At 40.0% G+C, this 16,871-nt stretch overlaps 1 protein-coding gene across 3 annotated transcripts in view; it reads right to left on the reverse strand.

The window, feature by feature from the left end:
- Window positions 1-611: 611 nt before the first annotated feature.
- Window positions 612-16,871, reverse strand: part of ABCB11 (ATP binding cassette subfamily B member 11) — a 140,386-nt gene continuing 124,126 nt past the window's right edge. For all 3 annotated transcript variants that reach the window (XM_053596739.1, XM_053596738.1, XM_053596740.1), the window contains 6 exons: window positions 15,380-15,621; window positions 13,098-13,254; window positions 11,765-11,962; window positions 6,647-6,853; window positions 4,662-4,808; window positions 612-3,800 (listed from right to left, as the gene is read on the reverse strand). In XM_053596739.1, coding sequence (XP_053452714.1) covers window positions 3,600-3,800; window positions 4,662-4,808; window positions 6,647-6,853; window positions 11,765-11,962; window positions 13,098-13,254; window positions 15,380-15,621 — 1,152 coding nt within the window. In that variant the 3' untranslated portion in view covers window positions 612-3,599. The remainder of the gene's footprint in view (window positions 3,801-4,661; window positions 4,809-6,646; window positions 6,854-11,764; window positions 11,963-13,097; window positions 13,255-15,379; window positions 15,622-16,871) is intronic.

The raw sequence follows: 16,871 nt of genomic DNA on the forward strand, positions 1-16,871 counted from the left end.
GCCATCTTGCCTGCCTTTCCCCTTAGAATTTTGAAGGCAAAACTAAATGCTTTCTGATTCCTAGTTTTATTGTCAAGAGGTCCTATGTCATTACGATTCCTCATCTATCACATTTAACATGTTCTGGCAAGGTGGCTGATACCTGTGGTTCCAGGGACTCAAGAAGCTAAGGCCAGACAATTGCTTGAGCCCAGGAGTTTGAGGCTACAGTGAGTGAGCTGTGATTGTGTCACTGCACTCCAGCCTGGAAAAGAGAGAGAGACCCTGTCTCTAAACACCTACATGTACACGCACACACCATGGCCTCTCCTCTCCTAAAAAGTTTAAGTAGCTACTCCCTTCCCCCGTCTTCTAAAATTTCATTATAATGTGTCCAAGGATTTTTATTTATTATATTAATTGCCTGGTAAACACTTTGCAGGAATTACTCTTGAACTATTTCTCCAATAATTTCTTTTCTCAGATTTTTGTTCTGAATTCTCTAGAACTACTATTAGTTAACTTTTGTATCACCTGTATTGTTACCTGAAGTTCTTTCTTTTTTTCTACTTTTCATCTTGATCTCTTTGTTTTGCCTTCAGAAAGATTCCCCAAACTTTATCTCACAATCCTTTTTTTTTCTATAAACTTTTATTAACTGGGATGATAGGGCAGTTCACACATTATGAAAACATCAGAAAATTACAGAAGACATATAATAAGTGTCAAATAGAACAGAATAAGCCAATCCATCAGTCATCTCAGAAACAATAATATAAAATGGCATAGGCCACATCTTTGTTAAAGACAGAGGATAAAAAAGGATGACATTGACACTCCTAGTCTTGTAACATACACATGCAACTTTATTCATTTTTGAGTTTGTAATCTCCCTGTTACTGAGCCTCAGAAAGCAGTTATTTTACTAATTTCAAGCCCCTTCTGGTAAATCTTTTCCCTCTTATCAATAACATTCAAGTAAATTATTTTTTAAAAACTTGTGTTCATTCCTTTCTCATATCCCCCAAACTCCACTGCAGGAAATCAGCAAACTCTCAGCACAAAGCCCACGTTCTCCAGGTTAGAAATGTGAATCTACGCAACAGTTTTAGTCTTCTTTCATTGAAATTAGAGAACCAGCATGTATTCAGTGCAAAGCTTAATTTCTTCCAGCAAGCATCTTTATTTGACAACTTACTTGCCATTGTCATTTTTCAAAACTTAACTAGAAAGCAGTCCTTCACCCTCTGCCTCCTCATGTGGCAACCATCAGCAATTCTGGCCTGACCAGTTTACCACTGAATCTTCCTTGCAGTTACTTACCAGGAAACATGGAAAAGAGGCATAAATAATACACCTCCACATGCCACAGCTCAGGCTTAATTTATAGGCAGAATTTCATTTGTTGGCCAAGGGAAGAAAAGACACCTACATAGAGTGGGGCTTGAGAGTAAGATAGAGTGGGGAAAGGACATTGTGATGGGTGGACAGCTCAGTGGGAACCATGCAGTCCTATTGTCATCACTGCGCCATTTTTCATTTCTGCTATTAAGAGCTCCTTTTCATATGTTTATGTTTTTTTTGTTTATGTTCATTTTTATGGACTCCTGTTTTTCTTTAAATAGATGGAAATACCTTCTCTTTTCTGGTTGACTAAATTTACTACCACTACTTGAGTGTTTTCTTTATCTTTAAATTGGGTCTGTTACTTCTAATTTCCTCTTTCCTGGATTTTTTTTTTTTTTTTTGTAGAAACAGAGTCTCACTTTATTGCCCTCGGTAGAGTGCCATGGCAGCACAGCTCACAGCAACCTCAAACTCTTAGGCTTAAGCGATTCTCTTGCCTCAGCCTCCCAAGTAGCTGGGACTACAGGCGCCCACCACAACACCTGGGTATTTTTTGTTGTTGCAGTTCGGCCAGGGCCAGGTTTGAACCCACCACCCTTGGTATATGGGGCCGGCACCCTACCCACTGAGCCACAGGTGCCACCCTTTCCTGGATATTCTATTGTTGTTGCTTTTGCTTTATATGTTAAAATATCTGCTTGGTGTCTGGTGAGCCTGGGCAGTCCATTCCTATGCAGGGGGAGACGCTGAAAGCCTGGGGAAGCTGAGTGAATGAGTGCCGGTTGTTGGCAAGTGGGCTTCACAGTAGGGCAATCTGGTTACAAAATTTACATTGGAGGATCCCTAGCAGTCCTGGGTCTCCTATCTTAGATTGGCCAATTTTCCCAGAGAATGATTCTTTAATCTCCTGCAGAGGCAGGAGAGGGCCGAGAGTTTTTTGATCACATAGAGCTCTTTGCACTCAATCCTCTTATCTCTTACATGTTTACCACCCCATTCACATCTACAACCTATGTCCTTAAATCCAAGTCTGCCTGTGAGCTTCCCATAGAGAGAGCATCCAGTCTTCTGCTGGGATTGTGGAAGGGCAGCCTTCCTGCTGCAGGGGGCTCTGGGCCTGTTTCTACAGAGGCTTTCAGTCCATTCTTCTGTCTTCAGCCACATCTGGCCTCCCTCTTCCAAAAGGACCCAGTGTCTTTACATCCTGAGCTTTTCTAAGGATCTGTGGTACAAAACTGGATGTTTCTAGGCTTCCCCTCTCTAACAGGTTACATTTTTGTTTTTTCTCATCTTCCAAATCCTCTATCAGTTGTCCATTTGCTTTCTGGCTCCCCCAATCTGGTTTTTGGCATCAATTTTGTTTGCTCTATTCTTGTAAATTCATGCCTTCTTTAATTCTCTTAATATCATACAGTAGTGTTTTGAGGGAGCAGGGATAAACATGAGTTTTTCCTGCCATATTTAACTGGCTTTTTTGTATAACATTTTATAAAGCTATAGCAAAATAAAATGCACTATTTTTATTACATGCATAGGATTTCCAGGAAATAAAAAAGAGCAACCAGTACAGAGTGGGGGTAATGAGGGATACTCGGCCTGGGGCACAGTCCCCTGCACCAGCAACATCAGCAGTTTTGGTAATGGTGACTTTAACACCCATGCACTGCCCCCTGAATCTACAGTGTCAGTCAACACAAATAACTGGCCAGCCCTGGCTAACACTTGCCCCTTCTGCCTGGCTCAGCCTGAGCATCCTGTATGTCTGAGTCCTCCTTTCCTTAGCCTTGGCCCTAAGGATGAATGAGTCTGTTTGTACATGCAAGAAAACTTCAGTTAAGAAATACAGCTGTTCTCCAGTCCTTCTGTTCTCTTCACATTTGACTTTGGTCAAACAAACCTTAGTTGAGTGCCTGTCATAGACCAGCCTCTGTGCACATCTAGGGTTCAACAATGTCAAAAATATCCTCTGCCCTGGAGGAGTTCGGTCTCTGTTACTTCTCATGTAGTAATCAGGACTGCTCCTGCACAGAGAAGTGCAGGTGATGGCTGAGCAACCTCTTGACATTGAATTTTCCTTCACACTCACCCTCGTTTCTTTCATTGTCTATATTAACATCTAAGCTGAATTATTATTGAAGGTCATTACAAATTAGCTTGGCTCCCAATGTATGGCAATGTCTATAAAAGTAAAATATCGACATTCCTCTCTAAGGAAGCAGCAGGTGAGCCCTCCGGCATTGGCGTGCCATCTTGTATGAAGTTCTTGGGCCAGGTCAGCTGATGGGGGCTCCTGTCTTGACTAGTTTGTAGTAGGCTCCCTTCTGGGCCATCAGTTCCTCATGGGTCCCCTTTTCAATCACTGCCCCCTGTGCCATGACAGCGATCACACTGGCATTCTGGATGGTGGACAAGCGATGGGCAATGACAATGCAGGTCCGACCCTCTCTGGCTTTGTCCAGAGCAACCTGCACCGTCTGCAAAGAGGAGACATAAGTTGAGGCAAAGAAACATGATGTTCCCCGGCCCACCATCGCAAGACTTCAGTTAATGCTGCCTGAGTAGCAACCCTGCACTCGGGGGTAAACCCAAAGGTTTGACATAAGAGAGAATGAAGCAAGCAGGTGTATTTACTGGATGCAGTGCATCATTATTTCACCAGAAGTACACGGGCTGAGAAATTTCAGTGAAGCAAGGAAGCAAACTCAGAAATCACTGCGTAATTTTACACGTACTTAGTGATGATCTAGTTTACACAAAGGAAAGCAAGGGAACAATGGAGGGTAGCACCCAAATGGTCCATTCTTGACACCATTCTTTTTTTTTTTTTTATTCTGACACCATTCTTCATTGAGGACATATTAGCTCTCTCCAAAATGAAATCCTGATTTGTAAGATGTTAATTACGAATTTTAAATTTCATAACTGTGTTTTTCTCAACTGCACCTTCTTTCATCCAAACCACACATCAGCTATCACCTCTTTCTTTGTGTTGTATGTGGCCAACCCTCTCTAGTTCTCACTTTAGAACTATAAAATATGTAATGCTAACAGATAACCTTTTACTTTATTTAAGAAAGCCAATTATTTGCCTTTGAAGAAATGTCACTTGGCCTAAAAAATCTTAAAAACAATTCTTATTATAAAGTTAATTTTTTTTATTTGAAGCAATCTTATGTTAAATCACTTTCCCCAGATTTCTTTTGGTTCCACAAAATATTGCCAATTTCTACTGTTAATGAGTCAGCAAATTGAAAATAGTGCCATTTTATAAGAGCAGATTTTACAGCAAAAGACTCATTTACAATGATTTAAGACTTTAGAAAATCAATACGTACCTTTTCACTTTCTGTGTCTAAGGCAGAAGTGGCTTCATCCAGCAGCAAAATTTTAGGATCTCTGACGATGGCCCGAGCAATAGCAATGCGTTGTTTTTCCCCTCGAGAAAGCTGAGACCCCTGGGAGCCAACGTTAGTTTCATATTTCTGGAACAAGTATGGTAAGTTTGAGAACTAGAAACAGATAGTTACTGCTCCTGTACTATGTGAAGCCCACATCAACGACGCCTATTTAAATTATTTGCTGTTTGTTGAATTTGGGAATAGTGAATGAGTCATCCTATAAAGGATGTCACATCCACTAAGGAATATTTAAAAAAAAAAAAATGGAAACAAGAGAGTTTATTTCCAATTCCTTCATTTTCCTTTAGGTTTCTATTTCCAGTCTCTTCCTTCCTGTGTTTTGGTAAAGTCCTATATATGACATTTTTCTTGATTTTAAGACCCTGTTTTCTAGACTCTTATCTGAAAAGTCCTTCCAAGTAGAATAATCCCTGGGATGGAAATGCCTTTTGAGAGCTGTTCTGGTCTATTCCTTTATTGGCATATTTTGGAACATAAGCTGTGGTTAGTCTCTACCCTGCCGCTTAATAGCTCTGTGATCATGAAAGAACTATTTACATTTCTTTGAGCTGAAAACTCATCTGAAAAATGCAATGTTAAGAATGAGTTCATAGACTTACTGTGAGTTTTAGATGAAATTAGGAAAGAAGATTTCAAGGCTACCTAAAAATCAATTAACATTCATGGAATATTTACTGTGCATCAGTTACTGTGCTAACTATCCTAACCAAGTTATCATATAATATTCACAGAAGCCATAAATTTGCATTTTTTAGATTTCAGCGGTTAGGCACAAAGAAGTATAAAGACAAACAGGTAACAAGCATTGAAAGTGAAATCTCAACCCAGGTGTGTCTAGCGCTGCCTTTGATCAGCGCTTTCCCAAGATCTGTCTCCTTTCCCTACCTCCCTGGCCTCATGACGAATGCTTAACTAAGCCAGGTGAGACCAGTAACAACCCACTTCATCCTCCTAGAGACAAAGTTCTCAGGGAATGGTGTCATGGGCAAGTCTATACGAAAAAAGTCAGTAAACCAACTCCAATCAATGTCTTGCACAGAATGAGTAGGTGTTCAATTGAAATTTGTGGAATAAATTAATCTTCCAGGGGACACACTATCTTTACTTTTCAACCCTGGATGCTGATATAATAATTTGCACCTACTTACAGTTTGGACTACCCAAATAAAAACTGGGTCAAGAGCTTAGAAGACATTGTAAAAAGAGCAAACAAAAAAGTCCTCCACAAACAACACAAAACTTATAAATGTAATCACTTACAAAGAAAAAATTATTTTCCCCAGTGGCATTTAAGATAAAAAGGAAGTGGAGAGGTCAAAGGTAGTAGTTGGCTCCTAAAATTTGTTTCTATGTTTTAATTTTCCTTTCCAAAAATAAGAATATGTTGGTGAAGAACATATATTTTGCCTAAAGACTAAGACAATCCTGGGGCATTGGGAATCAATTGTGTTCCCTTTGACTTTCTTGAGCCACAATCATACTACAGGTTGGATATCTGTTTTCTGAAATGCTTTGGGCCAGGAGTGTTTCAGATTTAATATATATTTTTTTCAAATTTGGAATATATACATTTACATAATGTAGGGTAGGACCCAGGTCTAAACAAGAAATTCATTTATGTTTCATATGCACCTTATACACATAGCCTGAGGTAATTTTATATAACATGTTATATAATTTAGTGTATTAAAGAAAGTTTTGGCTGTGTTTTGACTGCAACTTGTCACGAGTAGTCAGGTGCAGAATTTTCCACTTAGCCATCATGACAGCACTCAAAAAGTTCTGACTTTGGGAGCATTTTGGATTTCAGGTTTTGGATTAGGGATGCTTACCTGTCCTTGTTGGTCATTCTACTTCTCACCCTGGTCTCCCATAGGGAGTGGCTGGGACTTGGTACTCACCTCTGGCAGGGACATGACGAAGTCATGCAGCTGAGCCTGCTTGGCAGCTGCTATGACTCTTTCCACAGGGATGTCTTTGGTGTTGTCCCCGTATTTGATATTGTCCATTATGCTACAGGCAAACAGCACTGGCTCCTGGGAAACAATTCCGATGTTTGAGCGGAGAAACTGGACATTTACTTTTTTGCTGTCATGCCCATCTATCATCTGCCAATAGAGATGACCACAAAGAACATTAAGTTTGAGGATTCCAGCACTGAATTCTAGGAAAGTTTTTATCTTAGAGTTAAGAGTTAGGCAGCACATTTGGTTTGCTTAACAGACAACAATTCCAGGGCTCGGGGCAATAAATTATGTTGCCTTTGACCTTTGGAGATAGTGTCTGGCAGAAGTGGTGTCAAAGTTAACACTGCTCAGACTGTGATTTTATTGATTTGTTTTCCACACTCCAGCTCTGTGGGTATAAAAATGGGCAAGACACTCAAGACAGTATTTGGTCAAGAAAAAACTTCTTATGCTTTGAAGGCAGCACACTCTACAAATATGGAGAGTTGCTCAATCTTGAGACTCCATGAGTTAGGAAAAGGATTTTTTAATGGATAATATAAGGTTCAAGCTTATTTCTTTGATTTTACTAATATCATTCTCTGAAAAACTGAAATAATAGAATCGAATACAAAAGGAATACATGTATTAACTTAGTCAATCAACAAACATTTATTGAATTGCCACAAAAGCACCAATGTAAGCAATCTGTGTGCTCTGGAAAGAAAGCATTATCTCTGTCTCCTAGAAACTCTACTTAGGCAGTTAAGTCCAGGTACTCAAATATCTACCATTGGAGCTGGTTCACTTACAAGTGATAAAATAGTAAAGAGACAGTGGGTCTACTACATCACTCTAAAGTGGCCCTTAGATTTCAGAAAAAGATCATGTTAAATGATGAGAACAGATTATGTTTTAGATAATTTCTTAGCAATGAGAAAAGCAAACACTATTAAAAAATATATAGTGTTCCTCAATAATAGTTAGCCCTGGCTTATCTTGCTCCATTCTTTTTCTGTAGTACTTAAGTCTGCAGAGCACAATTTAATAATTAAATACTGGAGCCGTTTGCTGGTTGCTCTGTCTGTGCAGTAAGAGGGCTCCTGGAAGACAGAAGACCTGGTTATGCTTCTTAGTTTCCCTCGGGGCCTAATGCAGGAACAGGCCTTCAGAGGTGTTCACTTAAATGTTGAAAATATTGAAAGCCTGTATTAAGTAACTTCCTTAAAAGCAAAGGGGAACTTTAAAAAATTGATTAAAGTTTTAGCATATTTGGCATATTTCCTGCTTAAAAATGTTTGTAGAAATGTTTTGTAATGATGTAACAAAACATAGTGTGCCTATGAAAGGCAAGGAGTCCTAATGATTTCTTGTGGGTCTTGCTTTCTGCCTGCGACTGGAACATTCACTGGGCATATTCAGAGAAATATACTAAAAGAGTGTTAACAGTAGAAAGGTCAAACATGACGAATTCAGGTTCCTGAGTCTCATGTAGTTTGCAGTCTACCTGGGTGACAGATGTGATGGAGATGACATTTTGGAAAAGTGAACCCTCTCTCTCACAAAGACCAGACCTCTGTTGCAAGGTGCATTCTAGGTTCGCCAGTCACCAAATACATTCCATGAATTAAAATCCTTACGCCTAATGTTAATAACAGAAGTGACTATAAATTACAGGTGATCAGCTCTTACTCTTTATTTTTTATAACCTCCTCGATTCCGCCAGGAAGAATGTTTGTTCCTTCCTTTCCTTAATGAAAGGAAATCTTTTGTTGCCTCCTTCAAGCTTCTCTTAGCATTTCTCTTTATAATGTCATCTGCCCTCAGTGCACTGAAGATTGTACTATTCAGGGAAACTAGAAAGGCCACCTTTGAAATATGGAACAAAATAAAACATTTCCAGGCCCATATCTCTAAACTATTGCTTAGAAAACCACTTGTGGGTGTGCTCCAACAAAAGGAGGGTGAAAACCAAGAAAAAGGAAGATCCAGGAACAAGGAAATAGTGGCTCAAACCCAAGAAAACACTGTAAGGGACTAACAGTGTGGCAACTGTTCAACAGGCAAAGGTTGCAGTTAATCCTGGCAGTGACAAAAATGAGGGAGCTGATGGCAGGATAGAGACACTGGAAGAACATAAAGATTTTTATAAAGGCCAAGAACGCAAAAAAAAACCTTTTAGAAAAACAATTAAGAAAGCAAAAGTAATGCTAATGCACCTTACTATTTGACTGTAGAATTCATATTTACATAATCATAACAAAACCTGTTAATCCAGAAAATCAGTGTTATAAACAGAAGGTAAGCATTTTATATTCTCGATAATATAAAAGCGCAGTTAGAACTTGAGAGGGAAAAGGAGGAAGGAAGAAATGAAATACAGGTACCGGGTGGCGCCTGTGGCTCAGTCGGTAAGGCGCCGGCCCCATATGCCGAGGGTGGCGGGTTCAAGCCCAGCCCCGGCCAAACTGCAACAAAAAATAAAAATAGCTGGGCGTTGTGGCGGGCGCCTGTAGTCCCAGCTACTCGGGAGGCTGAGGCAAGAGAATCGCTTAAGCCCAGGAGTTGGAGGTTGCTGTGAGTTGTGTGAGGCCACGGCACTCTACCGAGGGCCATAAAGTGAGACTCTGTCTCTACAAAAAAAAAAAAAAAAAGAAATACAGGTACCATTGTGAGAATTCTCATTTTAGAAAGCAAGAATTCAAAACGTATTTTATATAGGTGGTGGGAAAGCCATAGAAGCATAACAGTTAACTGTACAAATATAGGGGCTAAAAAAATGATACATGTATATTGGGAGGAGGTGGTGAGAGTAAGCTGGATTTCTGTCTCTTGGGAATAAGTCAGCAGAAAGTCTAAATTTGTTTAACTGTGCAACAGCAACATGAGCATATTGTTTGGCGATATAAAAGTAATCACTGGAAGATCAAAAAACATCAACTGATTAAAAATAGTTGCCTTTGAGCAGAGAAATGTGGGATGGGGGTGGCAGGGTAGAGCGAGGAGTTGCATTTTATCACAAACCTTTTTTTTTTTTTTTGCTATTTGACTTTATAATTCTCTGCATATATTACTTTTACAGAAGAAAAAAGGGAGAAAAATGCCATGAAAAGTAAGCAACAATGTAATTCACCAATTTTGCAAATATCTTTGCCAAAGCTTTAGGATGCATGGCTATCAATGTGAGTTCCTTTGATTGTTTAGACTTCAAGCTTCTTGAACAAGGATTGTCTCAGACTCTTTCATGCTAAGTCCCCTTTTTGGCTCATTTATCATTGAGTCCTTCATCACCTCCACTTTTTCCATTCCTGGTCATTTGTTCCCTGACTAGTTTGCACTTTCTGCTCCATTTGCAAGTAAGCGAATGTTTCCATTAAACACATTCATTTCTAGCTTTCCATTGTGCCCAGTTTTCTTTGCCCAACTGGTCAGCAGGCCATCTGGAACTGGCCAAATACAATGTTATAAATTGTAGGTAGAGTCAGGTCAACCAGCAAATGACTGGAACTGGAAAATATGCACAGAGATAAAGTGTCCAGACAGCCGCTTTCAAGTGAGTCTGATTCAGTGTGCAATAAAACAGGGGTTTCTAGTCATAATTTTATCACACTTTAACATGGATGAAATAGTATCATGTGAAGGTACCCTAGAATTTATTTATTTATTTTTTTAATTTTGGATTAATATAAGGGTACACATGGTTAGGTTACATTGTTTGCATTTGTTAGGAAAAGTCCGAGTTGTATTTGAGTCTTTCATCCAGTAGGTGTGCCAAATGCCATATACCCCAGGTGCCCATCAGGTGGGAGCTTACTGAGCCCCTTCCCCATCTTCCCCCTTCCCCATCTTCCCTCTTCCCCTACTCTTGAGTTTAATTGTGTTTTTCCTCTCTTGTGGGCCTGTAGTTGTTTATCTGCTAGATACAAATTAGTATTGAGTATATGGGATGCTTATTCTTCTATTCTTGAGATTCTTCACTAAGAAGAATGTTCTCCAACTCCATCCACGTAAATGCAAAAGATGTAAAGTGTCCAGCACAGAATCAGCACTGGAACTTAGGTAATAACCTTTCTGGGATTCAGTTTCATCAACTGTATAATGGAAATTAATCAAACCACTTTGCAAACATCACACATTTGTAATCCCTTATTGTGGGAGATAATGAATAGGAAAGATCTTTGAAATAACAGAAAGCACTATACAAATGTAAAAGGTGTTATTCTCAAGGAACTATAAGTAGACCTACCTTTCGATCCTGCAGTTCCTCTACTAGGTATATACCAAGTAGATGGCCAAAAATTATTTTACGTCTAAGACATTTACACCAGAATGTTTATTGCAGCCCAATTCATAATAGCCAAGATATGGAAACAACCCAAGTGCTCATCGACCCATGAATGGATTAACAAATTGTGGTATATGTACACCATGGAATACTATGCAGCCATAAAAGGATGGAGACTTCACATCTTTCATGTTTACCTGGATGGAACTGGAACATATTCATCTTAGTAAAGTATCTCAAGAGTGGAAAAAAAGTATCCAATGTACTCACTACTACTATGAAATCAATATATAACCACTTACATACTCATAAGAATGGCAAAACATAACTATAGTCCAGAAAGTAGGAGGGAAGAGGAGAGAGAGGGGAGGGGAGGGGGGATATGGGTGGAGGAAGAGCATTTGGGGGACCTCACCTAATGTGCATGATGCAATGGTACATTTCAAAACTATTAAGAAATGAGTATAAGTGTGATGGATGTGTTACCTAGTTCAATGTAAACATTTTCACATTGTATATCGAAGCAGTACCCTGAACCCCATAAATGCATCAATATACAAAGTTATGATTTAATGAAAAATAATTTTTAAAAATAAAAGGTATTATTATTTTGTGTCTGAATGCCATCAACTCCAAACTGATGGCTACATATTACACTCTTTCATGAGGGCACTGGAAAAAAACAAACAAATAAATAAGGTGAATCTGGAGAAGCCTTGAAGACTCTTTGTAGCGGTTGTCGATATTCAGCAGAAAGCAAAATTCTCAAAAGCATTTGCAGTGCTTACCACCTTCCCTTGATCAGGATCATAGAAACGTTCCAACAGTTGAACACTGGTGCTTTTGCCACATCCACTGCTTCCAACAAATGCCAGTGTCTGCCCTGGACTAACCGATATGGAGAGGCCATTCAGAACTTGCACATCAGGGCGAGAAGGATATGTAAATTTACAGTCCACAAAATCAATCTTCCCCTGGAAGTTGTCCTGTGAGTGGGAGCATTGAAATTACACATGTTCTTACTGGAGCCTAGGACATTAAAAATGCACTTACAGCTGAGTTTAAAATCCCTGCCTGAGACACCTTCAAACCATGCTGCCCAAGTGCAAAGTGTAGAGGCAGCAACTTACTGAAAGAACATTCCATTCTCTCCAGCAGGTGTAGTGTACAGGGAGGCTTGAGCAGTGAAATTAAAGACATTCGACCCTGCTCATTCTCAATGTAACGTAAGAGATTTCCTCGTCATACATTCCTTGGCATTCTGAACAGAAGAGAATAGCTAGAAGACATTATTATCTCACAGAAGCCAGTAACTGTCCAAACCCTACAGCTCTGTTCTCCCAAAGATTCAAAATAATAGCATTACTCTCAGAATGACCTAGAGCAAAAGTTACTTGAGGTCTGTACTGCAAAGGAGAATACTTTCTATTGTACTTTAGGGATTAAAGCTATCTAAATTATAAACTCCAGAAATGCCTAGACATTTAATAGACCATACAGGGATTTTACTTTTATTGAGCTGAAGGAGAAATAGGTCATTTGATCAATTTGAAAAGATTTCAGAATTTAATTTGGCTTAACTAGTATTTAGGTTTGTTTTGCTCTCTTGAACATATTGAGGATTCAAAAATAGGCAGGGAAGATGAAAAAAAAAACCTCTGGGGACTATCAATTAGAAGAAAAGACATCTTGTTGGGATCAATTAAATGTGGGGTGCATCCATATGAGCTGAAACTTGAAGCCAGATGAATGTGAGTCACATAAGTATCACAGAACAGGAAGAGCTGGTTTTTCTATATTCCATACCAGAATAAAAATAGAAAGCAAGGTGATTGGGAGGTCTCAAAATACAACAGGCTTCATTCGTTTTGGAATTAAGTGTATTTTATATTCTACAGAATTTAGCATTCATTGGATATCATTGCCTTATTTAAATGCCAGCTTTAGGAATAATTTTTAATGCTAATTTACTTCATTCCTTCACATTTATGTCTGTCCCTTCTGAGTGCATATGATTATACCCATATACTACAGGAATTTAGACGCTAAGAATTGTATGACCATCCATGATGGCTGTTCTTCACACACACACACAGACACACACGCACAACTAATACTTACCCATTTTTCACCTGCACTACTGTAGACACTGATTGGGGGTCGTCGGTCCAGTAGCTGAAAAAAGCGTGCAGCTGCTATTTTCGCTTTGGCATAACTTGGGGTGTAAGAGGAGGCTCTTCCAAGAGCTGTTGCGCTAAGCATGACTGCAGAGATCACCCTGCAATCAGACAGACACACAGGTCGGGAGAGGCCCGATGCGGTCGGCCTGATGGCCTAAGAGCAAGGAGTTTGGGGATCTATCCCTGGTTCTGCCAGAGCAGGACCAAGGAGCCTTGAGCAAGCCCCTTCATGCTTGTCTGGTGGGATTGGAACAATCAGCAGTGCTCAAACTGTGTTTTATCAAAAAGGAGTGAGGGAAGAACCAAACCAGGGACACTCAGAACTCCAAACCCTCAATCTACCACCAGCATCTCTTAAAAAAAATTGTTTGATTAAAAAAAAAAAAAAGTGCTTCTGAAAATTAAAGTAAAAAGGAGAGGGATTGAAAGATGACCAGATTAGGTTGATTTTCTTCTAATTCTAGCATGTTCTGAATCTATAATGGATGTGTAAAGGATAAGGGTTGGTGAGGACAAGCGTGCTTGTAATTCACGCTTCAGACAACTTGAGAAAGATGTTCTGGCCTGTAACCTTCTACGTCTCAGCCTGTAACTATACTCAACATGTACTTAATGAATGAAGAATGAACGAGTCAGTGGCTCAGCTGCTGTGAGACTCCCATGTGAGAAGAAGCCCACGAGCAGGGCACAAGCACCAGCATGTGCAGAGGGGCTCCCTGGGGTGGGGTAAGCAGGAGTTGTTTAGGCAAGAGTTCCAATCCAAACATCTCCAGGAGCCCAGTCCAAAGAGTAAGGGAAGTACTTTAAATAAAATAGAAATGGTAGAAGATGACCTTCTATGTTTTTTAAGGTGAACCCAGGAATTGGGAGTTTCTGGTATTCTCTTAATTTTGACATGTTGGCAAATAATTCTTTTAAAATTTTACATAAACTAAACAATAGCAAGTCAACAGTTTGTGTTTTCTGACTTGGGTTAGCAGCTTTTATATAAGCAACGATTTAGAAAAAGGCTTTTCTCAGCTCGGGGCCCGTAGCTCAGTGGTTATGGTGCCAGCCACATACACCAGGCCTGGGAGTTTCAAACACAGCCCGGGCCTACTAAACAACAATGACAACTGCAACAACAAAAATAGCTGGGCGTTGTGGCGGGGCCTGTAGTCCCAGTTACTTGGGAGGTTGAGGCAAGAGACTTGCTTAAGCCCAAGAGTTTGAGGTTGCTATGAGCTGTGACACCACGGCACTCTGCCCAGGGCAACATAGTGAGACTCTGTCTCAAACAAAAAAAAAAAAAAAAAGAAAGAAAAAGGCTTTTCTTGCTGGGGTGGCCATAGTGGAGAAGGAGAGAAGCGCTAGAGACAGATATCAAGTGAAAAGGGAGGACTCATGGCTAGAAAAACGGATCCCCATGGGATGGCTTTCCTAATGCCCTCCACACCCTCCTCAGCCCCTCCCCACCTGCACCACTCCCCACCACACAGATACACATGCACCCTGCTGCCTGGCATCCTGAGGCTCTCACTTCTGGAAATGTGAGAATCCAGACTGAAGATGATCTTACAGAAAAGCAGGCTCTGGAGCTATAAAAAAAGAAATTGATTTCCCCCGTCTGGCCTATGCTGTCTCTGCCTAGGGGGTATCAGCTGGAAACATGTCCTTTTTGCAAGAGAGAAGTAGAGTTCAAATAGGAGAGTTCTATGAGCCATCTTATTCAAGGCCTCTTGATTTTTTTCAGCATTAACCGATGTGGTAGATTGTGTGTAAAAATGATCACATTAATTCATCCCACTATACAGCCCTTTGCCATATGGCTTTTTATACTCCTTTCATCAAAAGGTGGATCCTATTTCTCTACTCTTCAAACCTGTATTGTAGACTTTCTTTGGCCAAAGATACATTAGAAAATGTGAAGCTTGGAGACACTTGAGAAGGGCTTGCACGCTGGGCCTTGCCCTCTCTTGCTGCACTGGGAACTCAGAGACCACACAGTGACACAAAGCTCACTGGCCAGAGGGGCCACACGGTGCCAGAAGGACATACACTCAGAAGCCTGGGCCAGAAGAGCCACCCGACAACCCACAAAATCTTGAGAAATAATCAATTCCAGCCGTTTAAAGATGCCAAGCTTGGGGTGGTTTGTGAAGCAGCAGAAAAGGTAACTGATAGAACTGGGCTAATCTTTCCTAGAGTGTTGACCTTTTATGACCTTGGCTGGACCTTCCTCACCTGAACACATAGCTGAAATGCAGCCCCTCATTGGGGATTAAGTAGCCTCCGTATCTGTAGGAAGCAGAATTAGCAATATACACTACGCTTTGGGAAAAGCCAAAGCACAATCCGTAAACATTTGCTTTCCGAATGGCCATTTCGAAAGGCTTCTCCAGCTCAGTCTCAAATGCTTCAATGAACCACCTCTCCCTCCCGATTCCAGCAACTGTGCGGATATTGCCGAGAGCTTCACTTGCAATCTGAAGAATGAAAAAGAGTTTTAAGAATAAAAGAGCAGAAATAACTCCTTTCATGAAATTTGAATGGTTGCATGGATTAGATCTTCGCGAAGGGCAGGCTGTGGTGCAAATCAAAGGTGGAGGCGTCTTCTGGGAATGCAGAGAGGATGCTGGAGCTCAACCAGCTGGACCATGAGATAATTTTCCAGTTAAATTCAAGTTCTACTTAATTCTGACACAGCATAGCTTTGCTGCTTCCACTTGTGGTAGAAGAAAGAAGTGGCAGGGCGGGATGGAGGGGGAAGGGGGGAGCACAGATGGTTATCCCTGAAAGGTTTTTAGTTTTTTTTCTAATTCATCTGAAATGTATAACATGATTTCTTTAGATGGTTTCTGAGACAAAAAAATTATTTAATAATATAAATTTAAAATTTAAGACATTAAATTCTACTTTCTTAAAATGCTAATCTTACTGAATGTATGACCTCCTGGGTACAGGACATAGTTACAAGAGGGAGTCTAACAAATTCCTAACAAATTCCAATATTGTGATTTGGTCATTCATACCCTCATATTAACCTGTAATAAAAAATAAACATTCTACCTCTGTTAAAAAATATTAATCTTACCAAATATTACATAATTTAAAATTAAGTATAAACATTTTATTTTCATCTGTACCGTGATTTTGCATTTGTTTCATTCCCACTCTAGGGTAAATAATCATTGCTTCTGAATTAGAGTCCTAACCCACCAAAGCACAAAGGGAGGCTACTTTCTATCATTGACATCTGAAGGGCTTTTGGCTTTTGTCCACTTGAGCAGTGTTCACATTCCCTCTCTTAAAAGAGACAAACCTCAGATGATAGTGAATTTGTTGAGAGAGAGAGAGGTTTCTTATACCTCATAAACATCTATACCACTATGTCCTGGTGATCAGACATTAATTAGAACACACGTTTTAAAAATGCATAGTCAAAACCTGAGTATATTTAAAACCTAACCTGCATGTCATGATTCAAGCCCCAAACCTAGCCCACTGTAAAGTGTGAAAATTAAAAGATGTGTGACATCAAAAGTAATAGTTCCTCTCTGCATAGACAGCTTGGGAAACCATGAAGCAGGAAAAAAAACACAGACAGAAAACTGAACAATCCACCTCAACAGGTGAGAATATGGCAAATTAGGGAACAAATCACTACTGGAGAGAAATTGAACGTGCAACCCTGGGTCACCCCTTATTTCTCCATGCCTGCTTACACACATAGCAT

This window comes from Nycticebus coucang, chromosome 7 (assembly GCF_027406575.1).
Source record: "Nycticebus coucang isolate mNycCou1 chromosome 7, mNycCou1.pri, whole genome shotgun sequence".
Taxonomy (NCBI): Eukaryota; Metazoa; Chordata; class Mammalia; order Primates; family Lorisidae; genus Nycticebus; species Nycticebus coucang.